The 24,777-nt window shown below is 44.7% G+C and overlaps 6 protein-coding genes across 10 annotated transcripts; 4 read left to right on the top strand and 2 right to left on the bottom strand.

Annotated features, from left to right (window-relative positions):
- The first annotated feature begins 687 nt into the window (after positions 1 to 687).
- On the top strand, positions 688 to 1,704 carry LOC103979540 (vicilin Car i 2.0101-like). Its single transcript, XM_009395713.3, has one exon. The coding sequence runs from the start codon at positions 688 to 690 to the stop codon at positions 1,702 to 1,704; it is 1,017 nt and encodes a 338-aa protein (XP_009393988.2).
- A 242-nt stretch (positions 1,705 to 1,946) lies between these two features.
- LOC103978827 (sulfate transporter 3.1) lies at positions 1,947 to 5,656 on the bottom strand. Its single transcript, XM_009394771.3, has 12 exons — positions 5,194 to 5,656; positions 4,913 to 5,120; positions 4,223 to 4,394; positions 3,937 to 4,002; positions 3,635 to 3,748; positions 3,449 to 3,565; positions 3,216 to 3,342; positions 2,848 to 3,134; positions 2,586 to 2,776; positions 2,420 to 2,505; positions 2,268 to 2,344; positions 1,947 to 2,194 (listed from the first exon to the last, which is right to left on the bottom strand). The coding sequence occupies exons 1-12, from the start codon at positions 5,546 to 5,548 to the stop codon at positions 2,006 to 2,008; spliced, it is 1,989 nt and encodes a 662-aa protein (XP_009393046.2). The 5' UTR covers positions 5,549 to 5,656; the 3' UTR covers positions 1,947 to 2,005.
- Positions 5,657 to 6,701: 1,045 nt separating this feature from the next.
- On the bottom strand, positions 6,702 to 14,495 carry LOC103978828 (uncharacterized). Of its 5 annotated transcripts, none has more exons than XM_018823612.2 (11): positions 14,292 to 14,495; positions 13,593 to 13,726; positions 13,018 to 13,182; positions 11,936 to 12,116; positions 11,015 to 11,071; positions 10,860 to 10,930; positions 10,387 to 10,465; positions 10,247 to 10,306; positions 9,355 to 9,455; positions 9,199 to 9,277; positions 6,702 to 8,053 (listed from the first exon to the last, which is right to left on the bottom strand). In XM_018823612.2, the coding sequence occupies exons 1-11, from the start codon at positions 14,355 to 14,357 to the stop codon at positions 7,940 to 7,942; spliced, it is 1,107 nt and encodes a 368-aa protein (XP_018679157.2). In that variant the 5' UTR covers positions 14,358 to 14,495; the 3' UTR covers positions 6,702 to 7,939. The 5 variants fall into 5 exon arrangements, with proteins under 5 accessions (XP_018679157.2, XP_009393049.2, XP_065000178.1 ...); XM_009394774.3 differs by having other exon boundaries at positions 9,199 to 9,259; positions 14,292 to 14,494; XM_018823611.2 differs by lacking the exon at positions 6,702 to 8,053 and adding an exon at positions 8,107 to 8,686.
- A 475-nt stretch (positions 14,496 to 14,970) lies between these two features.
- On the top strand, positions 14,971 to 16,637 carry LOC135632913 (chlorophyllase-2-like). Its single transcript, XM_065141777.1, has 2 exons — positions 14,971 to 15,466; positions 15,806 to 16,637. Exons 1-2 carry the CDS (start codon positions 15,221 to 15,223, stop codon positions 16,487 to 16,489), a joined length of 930 nt encoding a protein of 309 aa, XP_064997849.1. The 5' UTR covers positions 14,971 to 15,220; the 3' UTR covers positions 16,490 to 16,637.
- A 1,509-nt stretch (positions 16,638 to 18,146) lies between these two features.
- On the top strand, positions 18,147 to 19,870 carry LOC135632644 (protein ECERIFERUM 26-like). The gene is made up of 2 exons (XM_065141284.1): positions 18,147 to 18,649; positions 18,817 to 19,870. The coding sequence occupies exons 1-2, from the start codon at positions 18,215 to 18,217 to the stop codon at positions 19,741 to 19,743; spliced, it is 1,362 nt and encodes a 453-aa protein (XP_064997356.1). The 5' UTR covers positions 18,147 to 18,214; the 3' UTR covers positions 19,744 to 19,870.
- A 1,659-nt stretch (positions 19,871 to 21,529) lies between these two features.
- LOC135633454 (protein indeterminate-domain 7-like) lies at positions 21,530 to 23,990 on the top strand. Its single transcript, XM_065142911.1, has 3 exons — positions 21,530 to 22,149; positions 22,236 to 22,635; positions 23,258 to 23,990. Exons 1-3 carry the CDS (start codon positions 21,963 to 21,965, stop codon positions 23,670 to 23,672), a joined length of 1,002 nt encoding a protein of 333 aa, XP_064998983.1. The 5' UTR covers positions 21,530 to 21,962; the 3' UTR covers positions 23,673 to 23,990.
- Positions 23,991 to 24,777: the final 787 nt, after the last annotated feature.

Genomic DNA, 24,777 nt, shown 5'->3' with positions numbered 1-24,777 from the left:
ACACACTAAGAAGAACATGCGATGTTGCTAAGCAAAAGGAATGGACGATAATGAGAGAGCATTTATGAGATTAAAATAATAATAAATAAATATGTCCTCGAAGCCGTATGTCGTTGGTATTATAGTTTTGTTTGTGCCAGGCGTTCCTTTGGCCTGTTGCCACGTCAGATGGGTGTTTGACGGGGTATTGACCCGCTCGCTGCGCGTCGGATACATCCATCTTAAATGCGCAGTGCACAGGAAGGATAGGCGACGTGGCGGGCAGACTCGGCGACCCGACAAAAGCCATTCGCCGCGTCCTACCCCATCGACGTACCCGTGTCTCGCTCCTGCCTTCGTGCTCGTCTCCCGTGAAGTCTCCGTAGTCCAACCCGGTGTCTCCTCTCACCTCGAATTGGCCGGAATATGAACCGAACCGCGCCGGCAGCAAAACAGCCCTCGCCAACAGAGACTTTGTCCACGTCCAAGTGCTCGACTCCCTCGTCCTCCACGGCATGCAATTTTGGTCCTGTCGAGCTTCCTGCCATCTGTAAATTAGACCAGGTTCGATGAGGAACACTCGTCAGTGTGCATGAGAACGGCGGCCGACCTTGTGTCTACAAGCGTCCAAACTCGCCAACTTTACTCTCGCCTATATGTACTCTCCGTCCTCCGCATCCCATCTCACCCTCTTCTGTGCTTCCAAGTATGGCCATCGCTAAGGCAAAAGTCCTCCTCTCCGCCCTTGTTTTCCTCTCCATCTCCCTCCTCTCGGCCGCCTCCGTCGTGTCCTACGACAACATCGACCCCCGGCGGCGTCTCGAGCAGTGCAAGCAAGAGTGCCGCCAGAGTCGACAAGGCGAGCAGCAACGACGCTGGTGCGAGCACCAGTGCGAGGAACAGTACCGTGAGCAGCAGAAAAAGGGCGGGAGGGATGGGTGGGCCAACCGCGACCCCGAAGAGGAGCTCCGGCAGTGCCGTCAGCAGTGCCGGAGCCAGCAGCGTGATCCGCAGAGGTTGAGAGAGTGCGAGCAACGGTGCGAGCGGCAGTACGAGAAAGAGAAGCAAGGCGGGAGCCGGAGAGAGGATGTCCTGGAGATGAACCGAGACCCCGAGGAGCAGCTCCGGGAGTGCCGGCAACGTTGTCAGCAGCAGCAGCACCGCGACCCACGCCAGTTGCAGCAATGCCAGACGCAGTGCGAACAGCGCTACAGAGAAGAGCAAGGTCAGGGGTCGGAGAGGAACGGCGACAACAGAGATCCTCAGGAACGGCTCCGGCAATGCCAGCAACAGTGCCAACAGCAGTACCGCGACCCACGGCGGATACAAGAATGCCAAAGCCGATGCGAGGACGAGTACAGACAGGAGCAACAAGAAGAAAAGCGGCGACATGGCGGGGGGCAGAGCGATGAAGACAACAGAGAACCGGTCCAAGAGTACCAGCAGTGCCAGCGACGATGCCAAGAGCAGTACCGGGATCCACGACAACGGCAAGAGTGCCACAGCCGATGCGAAGAGCAGTACAGAGAGGAAACAGAACAAAGGAGGGGCTCCGGCGGAAACCCGAAGCAGCCCGAGGAGGAGCTACAATGGTGCCGAGAACGGTGCCGACAGCAGCACCGCGACCCGCGCCAGCAACAGGAGTGCTCGAAGCAATGCGAGGAACGTTACCGGGAGCAGCAGAAGGGACGTCGAGGGATCGACCTGGTGATAGAGGTGAAGTAGAGATCTCCGCATCACTGGACACTCCGTGACGAACGGTGGCTCTGCAGGTTTCTATCAGAGTTAGACGCTCTGACACTTTGCTTTCAGTAGTAGAATCGAGTCTCTTATGTGGTAGTAGTGTAATCGAGTCTGTGCATCGACCCGGTAACTATGAATGAATAAGAGAGCTGCCTTTGAAATGAAACAGCAGAGATTGCTCGTGAAAGCAATAAAGACGGAGAACAGAGAAAACAGGGATCGAATGAGTCCAAATCCTTCTCCTGGTTGTGATTATTTGATAAGCCGATCACATTTATTGTTCTTAGACTACGCTATCACAGTCTGTTTCATGGTTTGCGAGGTCAGACTTGCATGGGTGCAGAGAAAAACTATTACATGCAGCAACAGCCTCAGCCACAGTGAGGAATATCCACTGTTGTCTGATGGTTTCGAGCGCCTTGGACTTGTCTAGCTTCTTCATCACCTCGCTGCCAGGGTTTGCTAGCACAAGCTGATCATGAAGAAACCACTGGGATGTCAATGACACAGACAAGCAAGATTGGGTTGTCTCGAAAGCTCCCTACCTGAACTCCTTTTCTGTCCATGCTCTTGTTGATTTCTTTCAGCATGTCAATCCCACTGGAATCAATGCTACCCACAGCTGCCACAAATTGAATGCCATGAGAAGAAGAAGAAGAAGAAGGAGAGTGAAAAAGGAGAGGAAGAAACCACTTACCGCCCAAGTCTAAGATCACGTACTGTATGCCGATCTCTCCCTTGGATTGTAGCTTCTCCTCCTCTTCGTCCATCCACCTCGATATCCTAATTGGTGAATCACGTCCATGAGCAAATTTTACCATGAAAAGTAATCCATCACACCGTACAGCTTCTTGCATTCTAACCTCTCTCTCAAGTAGCTTGCGTTGGCGAAGTAGATTGGGGCGTCGACTCGGAGAATGAGCACGCCGGGGACACTCTGCGCCTCCGAGTACTGGTCCATCCGCCGATAGATCGAGGAGTTGGGAATGTTTCCGAGAACAGTCGTCCTCGGCCTCGCGACGAACAGCAAAACCCTTAGTATGGAGATGGCCACCTACAGTAGCAGTACGCTTGTGAGAGGTCCGATCTCGAGTGCATTGTAGGCGGGCATGGAAGAGAACGTACTGCAATCACTAGTCCGATCTCGACGCTACCGAAGACGACCCCCAAGTATGCACCCATGCACACGCAGAAGTCGATCTTGTCGACCTGCCACAGGTGCATCGCCGCCTCGTAGTTGATGAGGCCCAGCATCGCAGCGACGATGATGGCAGAGAGCACGACCAGAGGAGTGTAGTGGAACAGAGGCGTCAAGAACAGCAGAGTGATCGCCACCGCCACCGCCATCACTACGTTCGACATCGCCGTCTTGCAGCCGGCGTTGTAGTTCACCGCCGACCGTGAGAACGGCCCTGGTACGCAGATCATTAGCATCGATTTTGAGCTGGTACGACTCCGAACCTAACGAGAACATTGCATGCCAAGGAACGCACCGGTGGTCAAATAGCATGACGTGAAGGATCCGGCGATGTTCATCATCCCAAAAGCGATCATCTCTTTGTTACCGTCGATGTGGTAGTTCTTGAACATGGCAAAACTCCTTCCCACAGCGATTCCTTCCTGTGATTACACACCAAACAAGCGCTGATTTAGATGAAGTATTTTAGCATAGAGACAAGAAGACACTTCAGGCGCTGCAGCCAATTTCTCTTCAGAGAAAACATACCGCAAGGGCGATGATCGCAGTGATGATGCCAGTCTTCAGTGCGACAGCCATATGTGGTGGCGAGAACACCAGGTTGGTCAGCGATGGTGGATTTAGACCCTTCTTCAGGTACCCAATCTGCACGGTGATCGCACGGCTTTCAGGATTGATTTGAACTGTTGCAGCAAGAAGATTATGAGAACTCACCACTTGAACGCCGTGGTTCTCGGCATGGGTGAAGTATACCAGAAGACTTCCCAGAATCACCGATGTCAAGGGAGCTGCTGCGGAGACCCAGAAGAACTTGGGCCCCTTTTTGCTCTGTCAGTTCAAGAAGAACACCATGATCTCCGTGTCTTCAAGTAAGAAATCATCATCATGGTAATTTTAAGATCTTACTGAATAGATAATGTCTTAGATTGGTTGACCCATTTTTGTTTCTTGAAGATGGATGTGACATTATTGTTAGCTTCGTCCAAATCAACAGTGATGAGAGAGGGACGACTCACTAGAAAGCGCGTGAGGAGGAGGAAGAACAGGAAGGAAACACCGAGAACCGCACTTTCCCACCTCCACTGCAAGAAAAGAAACCACAACCACCACCGATCACTTCAGATCTCCATTAACATAAGATGTGAGAGAATATCTAACACTGAACCTTTAAGAGAAGTAGACAAAATAGATCATGTAACTGTTGTCATGATCATAACGGTCATATGGTACGCAGTACTTCTGACATGAGAAAAAGGAGACATCTTTAGGAGAAGACATGGAAGGCAACAGGTAAGAAAGAACCTGGTGAGTTTGAGTGAAAACAGATTCCATGACAGAGACGAGATCAGTGGCCGTGGTGAAGTGTTGGAGACCCAGCATTCCCTTTAGCTGTTGGAGGCAGACGACTGTGGCAGCCCCCGCCATGAAGCCCACGATGGTTGCATGGGACAAGAAGTCCACTATGAACCCAAGCCTGAAAGCATCAAAGGAGAAACATAAATAAAGATAGTATACTTTTTTGTTTTTCTGACAGAAGGAATGAGAGAATAATTTGCTTTATCTGATTTTTTTCTCGAGAGGAAAAGTAAAAGTCCTGATGCTTTCCCAGTTGTCGCCTTGTCTCTCACATGTGTAATTACTAGGGGCATAAATAGGGAGAACTGTGATACTATACACAACCAATAAGACTGTGACTCCTCCAAATCAAATTATTCTCTCTATTCTCTACTTTAGTTCTCGACAAATCATATAGATCTGTTTCTTTCGTGTCTTTATCTTCCCTATTCTTGTTTTTCCTCAGGCATATTCCATAACAATAGACAATTCTACCATCCAATCTCATGCAGATACGTTCATGTATTTACTCTCTCTCTCTCTCTCTCTCTCTCTCTCTCTCGCTATATATATATATATATATATATATATATATATATATATATATATATATATATATGTGTGTGTTGAAAAAGAAGAAATCATCCGTTATTGTACCTTAAGAGTCCCAAGGAAGTTTGAAAGACACCAGCAAAGAACGTTGCAGAGAAGGCTAAGTGAAGGTATAGTGTTGGGTTCTGTGACGGTGGCACCTCCTTTCCCAGCATAGACGCGATCAGCAGCGACGCCACAGCCACAGTCCCCACAGCAAGATCCTTGGAGCTTCCCATCATGGCGTATACAAGCGGCGGCACGAAACTCGAATCTGCACACGTATGCAATGGAGTGAGAGCTGAAATCGTGCCGACACCACCATTGATTTCCGAGCATGCACTTACATAGGCCCAGAATCGGTGGCAGGTTCGCGAGCTTGGCGTAGCTGATCCCCTGTGGTATGGCAAGGCTAGCGATTGTGATCCCAGCGACGAGGTCAGACTTGAAGGTGCTGTGGCCATAGCTGGGAAGCCATTCGAGGACCGGGAAGAAGTACTTCAATCCCATCAGAAACCGTCTCGACCCGGGCACGTTCTTGAATTGCCGTAGGGGGTCGTCAGGGAAGAATGTCTCCTTGAGGTTGGCTCTAAACGTCGCAAGAAACGATCTCGACGGCGGGATCGGGACGTGTCCGGTCAGCTCCACCCCGTCCACGGTCCCCGACGGGAACACGGCGTCGGAATTCTCCACTGTCACCATTGTGGAAGATGCGAGGTCAGAGAGTCGATGAGGTGAGTCAGAAGCTGGGGAGAGAGAGAGAGAGAGAGAGAGAGAGACAAGGGAGGAGAGGTGAGAAGCGAGGAAGACTGCAGCTGATCCCCTGACGAGGGAGGGGAGGGGAAGGGGTTGTGTATATATGGAGAAGAGGTTGTGGTGCGCCGGCGGAGGATTCTGATCCCCTAACGAAATCCCTCTTGAGGGAAGTGCGGGTGGGTCCGAAGGAAGGCGTGGCATGAAAGCTGATGGCGACGTGGAGGGAAATTAGTGGCCGAGGGAAAGCTTAGGAATAATCTGGGATTTGTGGCTCAGCGTCGATGTTTGGTCTCAGCGGGAGGCCCGACACTGCAAGTCGATTCGAGTGGCGCCGCGTGTTGGCGATGATCGGCATCTGACCGTCTGATGTGACCGACGCGAGCTGGTCCAATCAGTTGACTGCCGAGTCAACAGGGAAACCAAAGTGGGACGGTTGCCCCTGTCCCATATCTAGATTACGAATCTTGAAGTAGATCGCTGCCAAACTTTCTCTCTCTTTTTGCTCTACGTCTAAAACGTATGATACAGATATGGAATTATACAAATGGTATGGATATTAGATTCATACTTACATCATCGTGAAATTTGGATTGGATGGTCAGAAACCAAGGGGTATACTATTATATATTTTAACATGTGAAATATTGAGTATTTCTATTTTTATTTCTGGCCAAATCATATAAATCATACAATATATATTTTATTTAATAATTGTTTACTTAAATAACAAAAGTGTTCATGATAGTTTTTCATATTCTTGGTTTTTGATGCCTTGAAGAAAAATGGAGTGATCCCCCATATTTCCAATAAGATGAGCATCTTAATTAATCAGTACATGGTAAGTTGGTTCCTAAATCAATCCAGCAATTATATTACTTGTATTTTATTGATACAATATTGACTTTGAAGTCCATGCTGATATCATAGAGGTAGAATCTTAAAGGTTTATGGGGGTATTGGTGGCCTAATTCCTTTGACCTTTTGACCCCTGTTCTTCTCCTCGGCTAGTTTTCAGTCCAAGGAATTGAACTGATCATGTACACACTAACCTTGAAGCATTTGGAAAGTCTTATGATGGCTGGAAGATCAACGACACAGCTTTACGTGAATTGTTATTGTTCATTGAGCCTTGCAAAGTCATCACATCCTTGTCATGTCAAGGGAATGATATCATATTATCTCTAGCCTTTTGACAAATTGCGACAGCCAGATTTGAAGAAAGCTCTGTGTGATGATGAAGTACACCGTGAAGGCATGAAAGTCTCGATTCTAAATGAGACAATGGTATGCCAATTACCTCAGTCAAGCTGACTCTTGTTGCTTTGCAGTCGAACTTCTTCGAGCTTCGTCACGGTTTGACAAGAAGCAGCGTGTTCTTTCAACAGCCCCTCGAGATATGGATCAATTTCCGAGACTCTGCAGCTTTCGGCGATTCAAGTATTGGCTGGTCACAAAGTGGATTGTCTTGAAAACTGCTGCTTCTCAGAGTAATATAATAGCCAAAGGAGTGTGGTCTCCACATGCATCCATCTCTCTGCTGCTTCACGGTCGGTGAGACAGAGTTCAAGTTATACGTTTAATGCATGGTAATCCAAAATGTATTATTGATCTAAATGTTCTGGGTGGAGAAGGTGATTGGGGAGGTGTGACTGTCTTCAGCTCTGTTGATGTCCACAGGATTGATGAGAAAGTTGTATGACTTTGGAATCCTTCACAGTCTACATGCAGAAACTGTCTCGAGTGCGGCGTCCATTTACGCGAATCGTGGTTGGTCGGACTCCCCCCTTTCTGTTTGAAACGTGAGCTCGGCAGTGGTCAACGCAAGGCTTGCCTCGCATCCACTCAATCGACAATGTTCTGAAGTCAGCTTCTGAAGAGAGCATTGTGGCGGTGCAATGAAGACACCAATGAGTCCTATAATCGAGGATGATAAGCTTTACGATGTGCGCATGCAAGTAGAGCATGCCTTCCTCTCCGCCTCTTCGCGTTGGTCAAAGCCTCAAAGAACAAGGAGATGTGGAAGAAGACCAGGCTGCACTTGAGCTGCAGAGTATAATGGCTGGCCCCCGCCTCATGGACAGTGGTGACAAAGTGAGTTCCCTTTCGCACGGTCAACTGTGTTCAGCATCTTACTGTGTCCTCGGTATCCTCGGAGGTCCCAAATCTTACACGCTGTAGGACCAGAGTCGGTCAGTGGAATGCTAGAGAGAGTTGCACGTTCCGTGGAATCAATCTTTGAGTTTTGCAGGTAAAAATAAGCTTCCTTTGGCCTTTGAGTGTAGCACTGAGAGGATGACGGCAACAAAGACGGCAAGCAGCTGAATGGGGAGCCGAATGCTATTGCCAACAATGAATGTTCCGAGGCCTCATCAGAAGATTCACATTGCTGGCAGAAAACAGCAGTAGATCCGAAAGCAATCTCTCGTGGCCAAATGCCACGGTTGGCATGTCCTGGGAAAAGGAGACAACGGTTAGTAGAGGAGTAGAACAAAGGCATCCGTTCATATCGAAATCCATCATGATCTATTGCAGTTATTGTATTAAGAGACCCGATACTGTTGCCCTAAATTTACTACTACAGAAACAAGAAGTAGAGCACAGACACCTGAGTGAATAGAAATGTTCATAAATTATCACTAAGAACACCTTTTAACTCCAAAAACGGAACTACTACTACTACTGCAAGAGGTTCTATCTTAGCTTCCTATCGTTTCTGTTCCTTTTTCTCAACTCTCTTTTATCCAATGTGTATTCTTTTTTTATCAGCATGTTTCGCATCGATACTTTAACTGCCTCGGCTGCTGCCGCTAAGGCTGCGTCTTCCTTGGTAACGTCTGGACTCCCCTGCAGATGCGAAAGGAGTTTCTGGCCGCCGGGTACTTCATTGTCTTCCAAAACAATAGGATCATGGCCATTGTCATTGGATCGGTCTTTGCAAAAGCCAGAGATGACCCTAATGCGGGTTGGTAACTGGGTCGTGGATGGGGCAAGATCATTAGATGCACCCATAATTGTCCACATGCATTGTGTGAAGGTACTCAATGCTAAGCTGGTTGGGAAATAATTCTCTTCCAAGGTAACAACCTAATGGAAAGAAGAAAAGAAAAGTGAAAAAAACAATCTTCCAAACCATTCATTACTAAAAAATATGTTTCATGTAATCTCAGTTGCCCAGTTCGAGAAGGTATGGTGGAAATATAATTAGAACGCATGATGCACTAAAGGAACTACTACCAGAAAAAATGGCAAATAGGTCACTAAGAATCCATCTAGTAATCTCAGAAGCTTCGCAAATGTTTTACATGCTGTTGTGAAGGCAGGTAAATAACAGGGTTAACACAGAGCGAAGCAGAAAGTAATGTAGAAGCAAATCAAGGTAAAATCAAACTTGAAAGGCCTATAAATCGAGGTAAAACCAGACTTGAAAGCCCAAATCTGAAATGGACATTACACACAGGTTTATAATCCAATAAGAGGGTTTCATGTTTTTTAGCTCCATCATTTTCCCCCTTTGGCTTCATTCAGTATGCATTTAGAATAGCCAGATGTGCATGCAAGGTCTATTAGGTAATTACATCTCTGGGTCAGATTATTACCTTGGCAACAGAAAGAGTCCTATCGGAAAAATCACAATTCAGAAGCACTATTCCATGCAAACTGCAATACCGCATATCACTGACTTTCAGACAATGACAAGTTTGTCGTGTCCAGAAATGTTGAAGAGAACTGTAAAAAAATGTCACTGAACTTACCTTTGAATGGCAACAGCAATTATCGTACCATCGGAAGAGGAACATAGATCAGTTACTGGTGGATAACTATCCTTTGTTCCAGTGGATTGTAACAATTCTGCCTTAAAAAGGAAACCAGAAAGCTTTCAGATAAAAGATGATACATTAGCTGACTGAAAAAGAATAATAACTAGTTGACTCCGTCATGATGAATAGTCAAAAATAAAGAAGACTGAAGAACAACCAATTAAAGAATGTGGGCAGATGCATCATCTGCACATACATAAGATGATAACACGTGTATCCTCTTAGATAAATTGAAGCCCATGAAGACTGGAATAAGTCATCTAGGTAATCAACAATTAAGCAATCATCACATGCAAAACATGAAACGGTCTACATAAAGCCAAACAATAAATCCAGAGAAGGGCATTTGAATCTCAATGGAGCATTATAAATCCTTCAAAAGATCTAAATTAAAAGACTCTTTAAAGTTGTATATTAATGTAATCAGTTCAGACCAACATATCCAACAAAAATACTGTCACACAAAGCAAAATAGCTCTGCGGACCCCGAGAAAATTTTGAACATTTCCAACTTTCCGTTACCTACTAACCTATCTACTGTCATCCCTATATGAACTAATAAGGCTCCTGGGTCCTGTCAGCTCTAAACCAAAGAGAGTCTTTTCTTGTGGATACGAATGGTAAATTGGGTCAGCACCTACCTTTCTGGCAGCATCCATAATTCATAAAATTTGCAAGGACCATAAGAAAAACATTAACCCTAAATGATTCTAGATGATGAGGCATCATAAGAATCTATAGTTCAGGAACTGTTATGATTAGAAACCATGTTCTATGCAACTATTAACTTTCCATACACAAAATAAAATAAGCTCAATCTGTGTACCTTTGCTCCAACTTCACAGGTAGCAAGCAGAAGGCCAGAAAAGAAATCCCACAAGCGAACCTACATAAAGCAAAAGCCACAGTATACATACATGCCAGCAACAATGTTTTTCATATTCCTAGTCAGTTCAGTGCACTCACAGTTGAATCACCCCCTCCAGAGAAAAGAAAGCCATGGTCATAACCTGAAGGACATGCAAAGGAAAGACCAGAAACATAGCTGCAAAGGGAAAAAAAAATGTTATCTAACAGCAACTTAAGTTAGATCTTACATTAATACATGGAGGGCAACAATTCAACATGTGATGTAAGGACGACAAATGTAAGGATGGCAAAATTAAGTGCTCAACACATAACTGGTTCTGCACCAGCATAGCCAGCATGCTTACTCCAAACTGCATCAGTTCAATATAATGTCTTAAAACAACATTAAATTACCCATTCCTATATACTCAAGAGCCATAACTCTGCTACGAGCAAGCTAATATTTGTTAAATATCCAGTTGCTTTACATAGTGAAAAAAAAAACTTAATCCATCAGCACAAGTAAATTACAGAGTGAAGTAAATAAACAATATAATGGGCATGTAAGAAAGAATTAATGCATAACTCACTCTTTATGACCAAGGCAGAAACTTTGTATTTCAAGTGCACCTTTTAGGGGTCGTTTAGGAAATGCAGTAATCTGCAAGTGGGAATATGAAAGATGTTCTGAGACAACAGGGAGAGTGCCACATATACCTAAGTAGTCTAAAAAGCTTATACATACACGAATTTTGAAGTCACGATCAGAACTTGCAATGAACCTGTCATCTGGTGAGAATTCCTGCATATTTAACAACAGAAAAACAACCAAAACTGTATGATTAAGCAAAATTAGACCCCCACAAGGGAAGCAACATAACACAATGTAAATAAATGATCATTTTTTATCTAAAAATCAAGTCATAATCACTAATCAAATACAGAAAACAAGGTTTATTCACTAAACATCCTTCTTCCATAGGGTAGTTAGTTCACCACCATACTTTATTTACAGTCTTCTATGATTTGCAGGAACGGAAATAAATATATGCTTCAGTAGTCACTGAGCAACGAACATATTTCATTGTAACAGACCTTAAAACTCATGCTTGTGAAATGGTAAAAATCATACATTAGCTTTCACTGGAAAAATATGTTCTACTAGAGCTCATAAATAATTACAAGCTAAAACAATTTTCAAAGAACCTTGAATCCTTTTTTTTCTTCTTTTACCAAAACCAAAACTCTGTTGAAATCAATGACACAAAAAACATAAATATTTATAAATTGCCTCCCATATCAGTAGTGGCAAGTTTCCTGGATCCCAAGATTAAGTATTCAACTACAAACATTATTTGATTTTACAAACCAATTAAATACAAATAAAACTCAAATCAGACATCGGCAATATTAAATGCCATATAGTCCAAGCAGAACATTATCACTGACCAACGCTACACAGGGAAAAGGTAATAATTTACAGCTTCCATGACAGCAACAATTTAAAATGCCATCTAATTCATTTATAGCAGAGCAAAGCAGATTCAGTGAAGTTGAAAAAAGAGGAATTCATTTGGATGGAGAGAAAAGGAAAATAAAGGACAAGAAGAAAAATAATACAAAATCATCAAGAATACTCAAAAACTTGGACAATAAAAACTCATACCAGCCTAGTAACAATGCTACAGTAATGACCTAGAATTGGCACTGCCTTGTTATCAACTTTTGACTGATGAGCATCATCTTCATCCAGTGTGATTAACCAGATAACTCCGAACTTATCAGCAAAAGCAACATATTTGCCATTGTGGCTAATAGCAACTGCACTAACTCGTTTGTCGGCAGATCTGCACATTAGCCATTCACAGCAGTGCAAATTTGTCATTTTCCCACACAAGAGGTGCTTGATAGCAGTAAAATATGGAATAATGAAAACACTTGATTAGAGTAACCATACATAATGAACATACTCAATTGGCAGATACATCAGATTTACTTTTATTATTATATCATGATTAAATTCAATTCTACCAGTAGAATTTGCATCAAACATCTATAGATGAATAGATCCTTGTCCACTTGAATTTTTTGCACCATACCATCTGTTACAACATAAAACTCAGCTATGTTCAAGGCTTCTTATTTATGCATCAAAACTAACTCGAATGTGCTAATGTGCTAAGAAATCTATAAGCTAAAACACATTATAATCTATACATGGACATTCGTATGGCAGCTTAAAATAAGACACGGATTATATTTAGTACAACTGGTCCTTCCAAACCATGAATTTAACTAAAAGTCTAAAACCTAGATATTGTGGAGAAAGCTGCTAATTTAAGTAAAGTTGATTTATAACTAAGGTAAGAGACATTGAATGACAGAGCCTCTAAGGATTTAGGATTTTATTTGTTAAATATACTGGCAAAAATGTCTTACCACTCAGAATCTCAAGGGCCAATAATGGTCTTCATCATATAGGTCAACAATAGATGCTATAGGAATAAAATCCAAAGGAAAGAATTCACAATATTAACAGGCAAGGAATCTGAATTTTCTTCACTATATGAAACTAAGAGAACTTTACATAATTGCAACCTTTAGAACAACACTCATATCCCATATTACTTACCAATTACATATTTTGAATTTACATGCACACATGCAAAGATTCCACCCGCTCCACCCCCAAAATAATAAAATAGAACAATCTTATCTACCACGAAAAATTCAAAACTCAAAACTTACACAGAGCAAACGCAATGCCAGGAACTTGTTGCCCATATCTTGACAAGCTTGTCATCTCCAGCAGACACAAAAAGTCTTCCATTTGCACCGAAAGTAATTGCTCTAATAGCATCCGAATGAAGAGGCCCGCCAGAATCATCTTTCAGTGAGACCGAGCAGTCACCTCTGTTGGGAATAAATCAAAGACAAACAAAATAACATCAACAAGATAAATAGATATTGTCCTGCTATTTATCTAAAAGGGCTCATAAATGATTCAAAATAAATGGCCTAAGGCCCCAAGCTATGTTTGCCTCTTACTATCACATTATCGAATGCTTTCCATATCTGTTAAAATTCCAAGCATTAACAAATTAATATTATATTTTATAACCATGCAGTAGTGGCCACAAAGCAATTGACAATTACTCGAGAAAGAACTGTATTCTGGTTCGAAGAAAAGATATCAATATTGAACTTAAAAGAGACCTACCACTCAATTCTTATGATTTTTGTCAAATTCATTTGTCAAGTATGACATATCTATGAGAGTAATCATTTTTCCATGGAGATATTTCAAAATTTACAAAGCTTACTCTAAATTGAAGAGCCGGAGTTCAGAACCCACTGCAACAACAACTGATTTCTCAAAAGGATGAACAGAGATCAGTGCTGGAGCGACTTTGACGTCCATATTTTTCTCTTCTTCAACCAACCCATTCTCCGTGTCCTATTCCCAAACGAAAGTGAAATAAGAGATCTAGGATTTATACACAACAACAAAAAATGTTTAGTTTCACGAGAGACATTTCAGAAACTAAATAAGAACATGCGCCATCTTATATTTTCCTTTAGGAGGCAGAACATGTTGAGAGAAGTCATCACGTACATCTGTAATTCCACAATTGCCGGTTTGCACACACAACTTTCCCTGAAGGTGTGGAGTATCGGAGTAGTCAATGTAGGGATTCTATTAGCTTGAAGAAATGATTTTTCTAGTAGTTTTTACGAAGCAATTAGAGTCTTGAAACATTATTGGACGTCATTACGCGACGGGATGGAGTACAACAAGTGAAGAAGACGAAGATATCACTTCTATTCGCCAATAAAAGGATGAATAAAAGAAGATATCATCTTTCATGACCTTGCATGGAATTATGCAGTCTATGATCTCAATTGCACCGGTGGCTACACACATCATTACATGAGATCTTATTTAGCGTAAAGGCAGAACAGAAAACGAGACAAACGACAAGATCGAACAAGAGGAGGATCAACATTAAAAGAACGCAAACCATGATCGCCGCCGCAGTAGCAGCTTCGTGGCCGCCATCGGAGACGATCTCCACCGACTCTTCCATCGGCTGTCGAACTTCTCGCCCGCGTTAGCTCCCCCCGTTCCGCCGCCCAGTCCAAAAAGGGCGAAGAAGAGAGAACGAGAAGGACGGAGCCCGAAACATTAGCGCGCGGCCCCGGCGGCAACAGCTTTCGATTGAGCCCGTTTGCCCTAACAAGGCAAGTCGTGCAGGACACGGTGAGCCGTTGTCGGGTCGGGTCGAGTAAATTAGGTCGAACCGGGTCGAACTTGAACGCAGTCGGCACGAGAGCAACCCAACCCGAACCATCAAGCGGTTAATTAAGCCATGTTTTGTAACTTGGATCGTTCCGTTTGTCGTGTCATCATGTTTCACCACCGAATGGAATCTAAACATCACTTTTTTTGGGCACATCCGTCTTATGTTTTTCGGTCAATAATATCAATAAAATTATACAATATGATTTTGCACCAAAATCGATTCGCTGATGCATCCAATTCACATGATCATAATTTTTCTTGTTTGATGGAGGATACAGATTCATTCTTACATATGAGATTCGTGCATTTCCAAGCCAGCAAGTATCCGATGGACGAAGTAGACGGGCGACGAAACGAGGCACGAAAAGCCAATGCGCGTGGGACCCAGTTGGGGCCCTCTTATCTCGCAATGAATGACGTTAACGTCGACGCATCGCCGCTGAAAATTGGTCATGGTTGACGTGGTCGGTCCCGCGCGTCGGCACCGTGAGAAGTGACATCACCCCTGACCGTTATAACGGGTGATTCGGCCCGACCTAGAAGTGGACCAAAAGGCTTATCTCCTAGCAAGATAAGAACGACTGCCGCGGCGTGTCTGCTGTGTAGTCTCTTCTTCCCTCCCAGTGGAACAGTGTGAGGGCACCGGCCATGTCGGACGCAAGGCAGGTCTTCGAGCACGGCGAGCACAACGTGAGGCTGCTGAGCCTGGAGCCGAAGGCGGCCACAGGGAGCTCGCCTTCGCCTCCCCCGAAGCCTCTTATTGTCGCCTCTCCAACCGAGGAAGGAGAGTACCCCACGCTTGTGTTCCTCCATGGTTACCTTCTCTACAACTCATTCTATTCTCAGCTCCTCCGCCATGTTGCTTCCCATGGGTTCATCATCGTCGCTCCTCAGGTGCGATGAATCTGTGTTTGCATCTCAAGAACTCATGAATTCGTGTTTGAGTAGGCTAATACTAATTACTGGTTATGGCACAAGAGATTGTTTCTGTTTCTTTTACCCTTCGATAAGTAACATTGTAGGTGTGGAGATAGACAGCTGCTTCGTCTCCTGTAAAACATTAAATCGTCTATTATCTATGTCTATCGAATCTCTTAGACAATCTGTAGAAATCATAATGGGTTGTAGAAAAAAATAGCACAACTTAAATCTTAAGTCATGCAATTAAGAATTAGAAGTTCTTCTATTGATTGATAGACAATTCAGATTAGTATTTGTATTGCTCCCATGCAGTTATATTCAGTGGCAGGGCCAGATTGCGGAGCTGAAATCCAATCTGCAGCAGCTGTAGTAGAGTGGCTGGCTGATGGATTGATTCATGTGCTCCCGGAACATGTGAGATCAGATCTAAGCAAGCTGGCCATCGGAGGTCACAGTCGAGGAGGCAAAGTAGCATTTGCTCTTGCTCTTGGCCATGCTAAGACGACACTCGAGTTTTCAGCACTCATAGGAGTAGGCCCAGTCGATGGAATGGAGAAAGGGAAGCAGACTCGTCCTCCCATCCTTACTTACGTCCCCCATTCCTTCGACCTTAAGATGGCAGCTCTGGTGATCGGGTCAGGACTGGGAGAGCTGAAGAAGAGCCCTCTGTTTCCTGCTTGTGCTCCCAAAGGAGTGAACCACCAGGATTTCTTCGATGAATGCCGTCCTCCAGCCTACCATTTTGTGGCCAAAGAGTATGGTCACCAGGACATGTTGGATGACGAGACCAGCGGAGTGAGGGGGAAGGCTACTTACTGCCTGTGTAAGAAGGGGCCGTCAAGGAAACCGATGAGGGCATTTGTCGGTGGGGCGATGGTTGCATTCATGAAGTCTTATTTGGAGGACGACACGCAGTTCCTGACAGCCATCGTGGATGACCCACAGATTTCACCGGTTGAGCTTTCGACTGCTACGTCTCTCGAGTTGGGCAACTAAGTAAGTGGATTACAGGAGGAGACAGACGGTATGAACCTTCAATAAATTGGAAGTGGTCATCATTTCAGAGACATTATATTTGTGATTCCTTTATGTATTTTGAAGAATGTTGTCGATTATGAATATAACAATAATTTATGGCTATTAATCTTTAATCTTTCAAAAACTCGAGCGATTTCCTTTTTTTTTAATTATTTTGTTCTCAAAATAACATTCTTTATTTTTTTTCCTCTAATTCAAATAATACACAAAATATTCCACACCAAACCCAATAGTATATTTTTCATCAATTTTTTAAATCAATTTAAATTAAAATAATATTTAATATTATAGTGTTTTTATTGAGGTATCAAAAATATTATAAAATTATCAAAATAAATATTACAAATATTATAAAATTTACTTTTTTCTCATAATAAAAATATTTATTTTTCCATCTGATTCAAATAATAAATTTTTTTTTATTATTCATCAATTTTAAAATAAAATAATTTTTTTATTTGACTTATTTACATAGTATTTTAATAACATTATCGACAAATAATATTATATTTTATATTTTTTGGTTCTCATTATTCATCAATTATTATTATTAATAAGACATATTTTGGATCCAAGACATGTCACATATTATGGCAGAATTCGTACAAGGTCAGAATCCGTACCAAGGTGCTGCTCATAACATCTCGTCCTAGGAATCCTAGGATGGTGCCGCCCTTAACACATGATAAGTCAGAATCCGTACCAAGACACTGTTTGGCACGTTCGCCACGCCAACCCGTGTACGACCGACCCTCATACAGTAGTATAAAATCTCTGGCCGGCATCTGACCTAGGAGGAGGAAAAAATAATACTGCCCACAACTGACTTGCTCATCGGAGGGGGCCTCGACTTGGAAATCACCATCCGACGAACAAGGGCAAGCTGTCACCTATCCCGGGAACGAAGAGACGCAGCTCGACGCAGACGACGCTCGAACCAAGAAATGTTGACCAACACCCTATCGTGAAGGCCCGACCTACCTTGACATCCAGCTCAACCGACAGAGAACTCCCAACATCGACTCGTAAACCTAGTCGTGCTGACTCACCAGCCACGGCACATCTGTTCACCAACAATTATGTCAAAAATTTAATTTTAAAATTGATTTGATTGAAATTACAAGTCCATTTGTATCATTTATAATATTTTATAATATTTTTATTATGATGATTGAGAAACGGTAATAGAATATCATTGGATTGGTGATAAAAATTTTGGATATTATTTGCCACATAAGAAAAAAAAAAAAGGAACACCTTTGGGAAGAAAAAATAAATAAATGAATAAAAGGAGATTTTTTTAAACGGGAAATCGCCCTAAAAACTTTAATCAAAATATACTATAATTATTGGGCATTATTTGCTACTCTCTCACTTGAACTACAATTGAATGGTGCATCAGCCAATGCCGACCGTCCTTTCTGCAACGTGTCCGCATCGAACGATGCGATGCCTGTCCCCCGTACGCGTCACTCTTTAATAGTCGCACTTAATGCGCTCGACCTCACCACACCCAACTCCCATCCTCCCAACTAAATGCCCGTCCGGCCCCACCGCCCCCCTGCGCAGGCCGTCCCCCTTCCGCTCCTCTTTAAAGCTCTTCCCTGTTTTGTTCTCTTCATTCCTCGTGCATAGCCACACCTCCCACTTGCCCGCTCCCTTAGGTCAGAGTTGGTGTCGAGGATGACGGCCGGCGGGCGGAGGGTGACGGTGTGCGCAAAGACGACGGTGGTGTCGATGACACCGGTACGGCAGGGGAAGACGTACCCGCTGTCGGCGCTGGACCACGCGATGGGGCGGCACACGCTGCGCCTGGTCTTCTACTACCGCCCCGGGCCCACCATGGACAAGTTCAAGCTCAAGGAGTCGCTCTCGGAGGTGCTGTCGCAGTATCCGGCCGTGACGGGGCGGCTCGCGCGGGAGGAGGAGGAGGAGGGCGGCGGCCACGGCGGCTGGGTGGTCAAGTGCAACGACGCCGGGGTGCGACTGGCGGAGGCTCGGGCGAGTGTCACCCTCGACGAGTGGCTCCGGTCGGCCGACGACGAGGAGGAGATGGAGTTGGCGTACTGGGAGCCCATGGACGCCGATCCCTTCATTTGGTCCCCTTTCTACGTGCAGGTGCACCACCACTCTCTCTCTCTCTCTCACTCTCTCTCATAGTTATTATATGCCCACACAAACCCTAATGTAGCAGATACATATAGTCAGAAATATATGCTAAATATACTTTCTGTGGTGTACATATATACATACATGTGATCCGATGACGATGGCCTAATTTGTAGATCACGGAGTTCGAGGACAAGGCGATCGCCATCGGATTGAGCTGCCCCCACATGCATGCCGACCCCACGTGCGCCATCCTCCTCGTCCGCGCGTGGTCCGACGCCCACCGCCGGGCCTGCGTCGTCTACCCGCCCTTCCTCCACGCCCCGGCCTTCTTTCCCCGCCCCCAACCCAATCCCTCCTCTCCCCTCCTCTCCTTGAAGTCCTCCTCCACACCCGCCACTCACACGAAGGGGAGGATGTCCTCCGCTACCTTCGTCTTCTCCGACGCCGCCGTCAAGTCCTGCCTCACCGACGCCGGCCTTCCGCTCGACTCCTCCCCGTTTGACGCCCTCGCCGCCCTCTTCTGGACCCGCATAGCCCGCGCCTCCACCCCGGAGCCGGACGCCCCTCTCGGCCTCGCCGACCTCACCCTCTGCATCGACTTCCGCAAGCACATGCACGCGCCCCTCCCCCACGGGTTTTACGGCAACGCCTTCCACTTCTACCGCACACGCGCCGATCTCGGCGCCGGACTCGAGCACGTGGCCGCGGAGCTGCGGCGCCACGCGGCGGCGATCCGTGAGGAGGATTTCTGGGAGGCGGTGGAGTGGGTTCACGAGCGGCGGCCGGGCCGCCGAGAGGCGGATCCGCCGTTCCAGATGTACGGACCGGAGCTGACGTGCATGCAGATGGACCACCAGCCGTTCGCGTACGGGGCGGCGTTCGAGAAGGACGGTGGCCGGCCGGCGCACGTGACGTGCAGGGTGCGCGGCGTTGAGGGGGCGGGGCTGGTGCTGGTGATGACGGCGGCGGAGGAGGGGGCGGCGAGGCAGGTGGTGGTGACGCTGCCGGAGGAGGTGGCAGACAGGATCTGTCAGGACGACGCCATCATGAAGTACGTGCCCGTTGTAATGTTCGCCGCCTCCGCCATCTCACGAAGCTAAATGCTGCAGCAGCAGCAGCAGCGCAATGTCATGGCGGCGAGATCGTCTGCGTCGTTGCGGGGACGCACAAATCGTGTTCTTCGTTGTGAACTGCATCGATTTAGAATAAATTGAAGTGCTTTATTCACATTGTGGATTATTATTATCACCGTTGGTTTGGGATTATTCTTAAAGCCTTCGCGTATATTTTGGTATTCGTATGCATAGAGTGAAGTTGTCTGCTTGCATTAAGCTTAGTTATACATAGCCCGACTTGAGTCTCAACTTATTGAACCGTATGTGCTGCAAAAAAGTTAATGTTATTAGGAAAGAATTCAGTTCATGCTCTAATGGAAATTCAAGACTAGCATACTTGCACTGATGACATGGAAGCCAATTTTGTTGTTTTTATCACATGTTTTTCATGTTCAATTGATTTTGTTTTCTGGGCTTTGGAATTAAATTTAGTGGGTTATTCACGTGACCCACTTATTATTATTTGGGATCGATTACATGAATTTTTTTTTTATATTAAATTATATATAAAGTAATTTCTTCCGTAACATAGTGATAATATGTTGGTTTGGAAGGTGCTTACTAATTTAACTAGTAAAAACTTGGATAGATTATTGATATGATCCGGTTGGATCCTACTCAATCAAGAAACAGCTAATAAAAATTTTATGAAATTATAATAAACCTCACCTAGTTGTGTCTCTCGTCTTATAAAGATGAGTGGAAAAGGTTTAAGTCTTTGGGCTTCCTAACACCCCCCCCTCCCCCCCCTTTTACTGACCCGGTCGATTAGGGATGAGCGTAAAAAAGATAACTCACTTAGGAATCAGTCCCTAAGGCTAGGGTTTGAAGTCCTATATAAACATGTAGCCTTTATATCTTTGAGAATAAGATTCATCTACAATTACAACTATATGATCGACTTCTAGAAGAGTGAAACCGTTGTAACGGTCCTTGATCCCCCTTCAAACATCAACCTATGTAGAATTTCTTTATGATTATATCAATTGTTATAGATTTAAATTTCATCTTCGTCATTTATCATTTGTAAAAAAAATTAAATAATATTATCTTAAACACAGAGTACTGATCCTATGCTGTGTGTTTGTGTTTGAGAGTACTATGCACACACTTGTGTTTGCAACCACTAAGAATGCCATGAAAAAAGAGAATTGATGAGCAAATCACATTTAAGTTATGATCCAAGGAAGCAAAAGGACAAAGGAGAAGCAAAACACCAAACCAAATCCTGACTCTGAAGAGAGAGTTGTAATATGTCAAGCAATGCCCACTACAATGATATATTTGAGTCTGGAGGGACTGAGGACAATCAATCGAGCAATAATGCTTGGTGTGGGCTACAGGAAAGGCAGTAAAGGCAAGTCTGAGCCAGCTTTTGAGACCCATTCCCAAGCTTTTTAAGCCTGTTCTTCCCAGTGTGTCAAAGAAAACAAACTGTATGCTTTCATTATTTAGGTATTTGGGTACTCTGTGATAAGACATAAATAATAATCTACTAGGATGCACAGTGTCCCCATTGACCCAAAGAAAAAGAAAGAAAGCAAAACACTGAATCAAAGAGAAGGATTCCATGTGCCTTGTGGGGGCAAAACTGCTCTGTTGCCTTGGCTTTCTTGGTCTCTGCCTCTAATTTGCCTACTGTTTTCTCGTCAGTCTTCAACAGCAATTGTAGCTCCACCCTCGGATTAGAAAAAGAAGACTGAACGCTTGAAAGCTCAGTTCCTAAATTTGCTCTGTTGTGTCTCTTTTCTGACATGAGAGTGAGAGAGACAGAGAGAGTGGAATTATGAGAAACTGTTCATTCCACAGATTGATTTCGAAATACTTGTGATTTTTTATCTTATTTTTTGTCCAATATGTGATCGAGGAGCACCGAATCAGATGTGTGCTCATTTGGACTGCAGAGCTGCAGGTAACTCAGAACCTCTCTTCATGAGGCTACTCATATTACAAACCCTGCAGTGGTGCCTTTTCCCTGGTACTGTGACCTACGGCCACCTGTGCCCACTCTACGAAGAATTCTAATAAAGCATGGGTGGGTTTTATTCTCTCCGGCTGTCTTCATATTCTGCCTCTCTTTTTCTTCTTCTCCAATGGAAGCTTTGGGTCTTGAGATAAGAGGATAATGGAGACCAGATGCCACTATCTGGTCCCTCTTCATTTCGGCTGCCGGTGAAAGAAAACCAAACAACAACATCTTTTCCATGTTGTTCTCAGTAGCAACAATGTCCAATTCCACCTCCATCTCTGATGAAGCCAGTGTTTCCTCTGAGACAAGAGCTCATGGCCACTTCAGCTTCAGCTCTATGCTCACAACGGTATCTCCCCACCACCACCGACCGCAGCCGCCACCGAAGGCCAAAAAGAAGAGAAGCCAACCGGGGAATCCAGGTAGGACGCAGAAATCTCTTGTTGCTCCTTCCACCACCCGAGCTGTGTTCTTTTTCCTCAAGTTATTCTTTGTTTTGTCGCTAAAGACCCAGAAGCTGAAGTTGTAGCCTTGTCACCGACGACACTAATGGCCACCAACAGGTTCATCTGTGAGATATGCAACAAGGGTTTCAAGAGGGAACAGAACCTGCAGCTCCACAGGAGGGGCCACAACCTGCCATGGAAGCTGAGGCAGAGAGGCAGCAAGGAAGTAGCAAGGAAGAGGGTGTACGTGTGCCCGGAGCCATCTTGTGTGCACCACCATCCTTCCAGGGCTCTTGGAGACCTGACGGGGATCAAGAAGCACTTCTCCCGAAAGCATGGAGAGAAGAAGTGGAAGTGTGACAAGTGCTCTAAAAGATATGCCGTGAACTCGGACTGGAAAGCCCATGTGAAAACCTGTGGAGCAAGAGAGTATAGATGTGATTGTGGCACCCTCTTCTCCAGGTTTGTGATCCTTCACTTCTGATGCCCCTTCTTCCTTGCTCATCTACTAGGTTTTCGTGCCTAGTAGTGTAAGATCAAAAGGCTAAACAAAGTCCTAATAACTCTACATCAGATAGAGCTCTTACTGTGTGGAAACCCACTCCTCCATATTCCACTGCTACTATAACTATACTTGTTCTTAGTATAACAAGGGTGATAAATACTTTAGGGTTTTGGGGGTCTTCTATACTTGTTTTCCTTTCACTTTTGGTCAGAGATTGTACAGGAAAACAAGGATGTCCTGATCAATCTACAATATCTGACAGACCATAGCTACATCCAACAAACATCATCAATCTCACCTTACTATCATGTCTGTATCAATGCCTACTATCAAAGGAAATATGGGAATTCATAAAACAAAAGAACAAGCAATTTTTAGATTATTACTCTTGTGAATATTTTCTTCTTTATCTTCTGTTTTTTATGTGATGATGATATTCTTGGAAAAGGTGAGTTTTTTATTATTATTTTTCTCTATTTTTGGTATTGAAAATTATTAGAAACTGTAGCTCTATAGGTCCTTCTATCCATTTAGAATAGCAGCTAAATGGTTATTGTCGCATTTCTTGCGTGACTGCAGGAAGGATACCTTCATCACCCACAGGGCCTTCTGTGATGCGTTGGCAGAAGAAAGCGCAAGACTCATGGCTGCCACCGCCACCACATTCCCTCCACTCCACCAACCTATCTTCCACCCTTCCTCCTCCTGGAACCCACTCATCTGTCCTAACCCTGACTTGACCCTAAACCCTACCTCTGACGGTGACCTGGGAGCTTTGCAAGTCAAGCCTGAGGATAAGCTCTCTTCCCTCCACCACATCCACCTTCGCACCATCACCTCACCTCACCTCTCAGCCACCGCACTCCTCCAAAGGGCCTCGATCATGGGCCCTATGAGCTTCACCAACACCGCCAGCAGCCTAGGTTACGATGGCGCAATGTCCGGCGGAGTCGTCAGCTCGGGAGTCGATGTCCAAGACCTGCCAATGTGGTAGAAGGGCAATCGCCCGACCGACCGCCGGCACCGGGGATGATGACCTAAGGTTAATGCATGTGTTCCCATAGGTGCCATAGAACTCTATCGTGCTTAATTCCTCGTACTGATCGATACAAGGAAGCTAAGGTTAATGCATGCTCGACTTGACTGTGTGATCAGATGAAAGACACTTTTTCTGAGGTCATTCAGTCCGCAAGTAGAAGATGTTTCTGAAAGCTATCAAGTAGTAATCCTAATAAGTTCTTCTGCTGTCTGAAACATTGTTCTCCATGAACTCATCTTCTTAGCCTTTAATTTCTAGCAAATAAAACTTGAGGAGCAAAAAGCAGGAAGAACGATATAATTACAAACAACAAAGTAATCCTAAAACATGGTCAACATGGGGGCACGAAGCTAAGTGCTGCTGCCTCCAAATCAAGGCTAGCTTTCTAAGCTTTAGTCAGTGGGTTAAGGTGGCAGTGACCACCAGATTTGTCCCATCAGTAGGTTGAAGGCAATTACAACAGAGAAAGGATGACAGAGTACAAGAAGGAAAAGAGGACAATAATGTCAGCGAATGAGGTAAAAGATGTACTCACGGATGCTCACCTTAGCCAACTGCGTCCTCCGGTCCTTTTGATCGCCCTTCTTTCTTGATTTCCGGGCTTTTCTTGGGATTGGAGGAGACCAACACAGCTTTTTGATGAAAGAACGCGCCCCCTACATGATCATAAACAGGGATGACTGCTTGTGCACTCATTACACATTAGAAACGAAGAAGACGTGAAAGTCAAGTGCATGGTTTATGCTAACAGCTAGAACTTGAACAGAGAAGCGAGACTCCATTGCACATCACAAGCATGGCATCTTTCTTCCCTGTGATTAGGAGTGGGAGCTACATAAGCCAAAAGCAGCACTCAGAGCAGCTACTTCACAATGTTAGTGAGCTGTCATGAAGAAGCTCTTGACAAGACCTGGCCTTCAACCCTGGCCACGGTTCCAGGATCCAAAAGAACATCCTAATGTGACATCCTCTGATTAGTTTCGTCTACAAATCTACCCCGAAAGTAGGGCAGGACATGGTGGTTGATTTGAGGTGAATCTGACTCTTTTACTTGTACTGA

Source organism: Musa acuminata, chromosome BXJ3-3 (assembly GCF_036884655.1).
Source record: "Musa acuminata AAA Group cultivar baxijiao chromosome BXJ3-3, Cavendish_Baxijiao_AAA, whole genome shotgun sequence".
NCBI classification, from domain to species: domain Eukaryota; kingdom Viridiplantae; phylum Streptophyta; class Magnoliopsida; order Zingiberales; family Musaceae; genus Musa; species Musa acuminata.
This window is presented reverse-complemented; position numbering and strand designations above follow the sequence as displayed.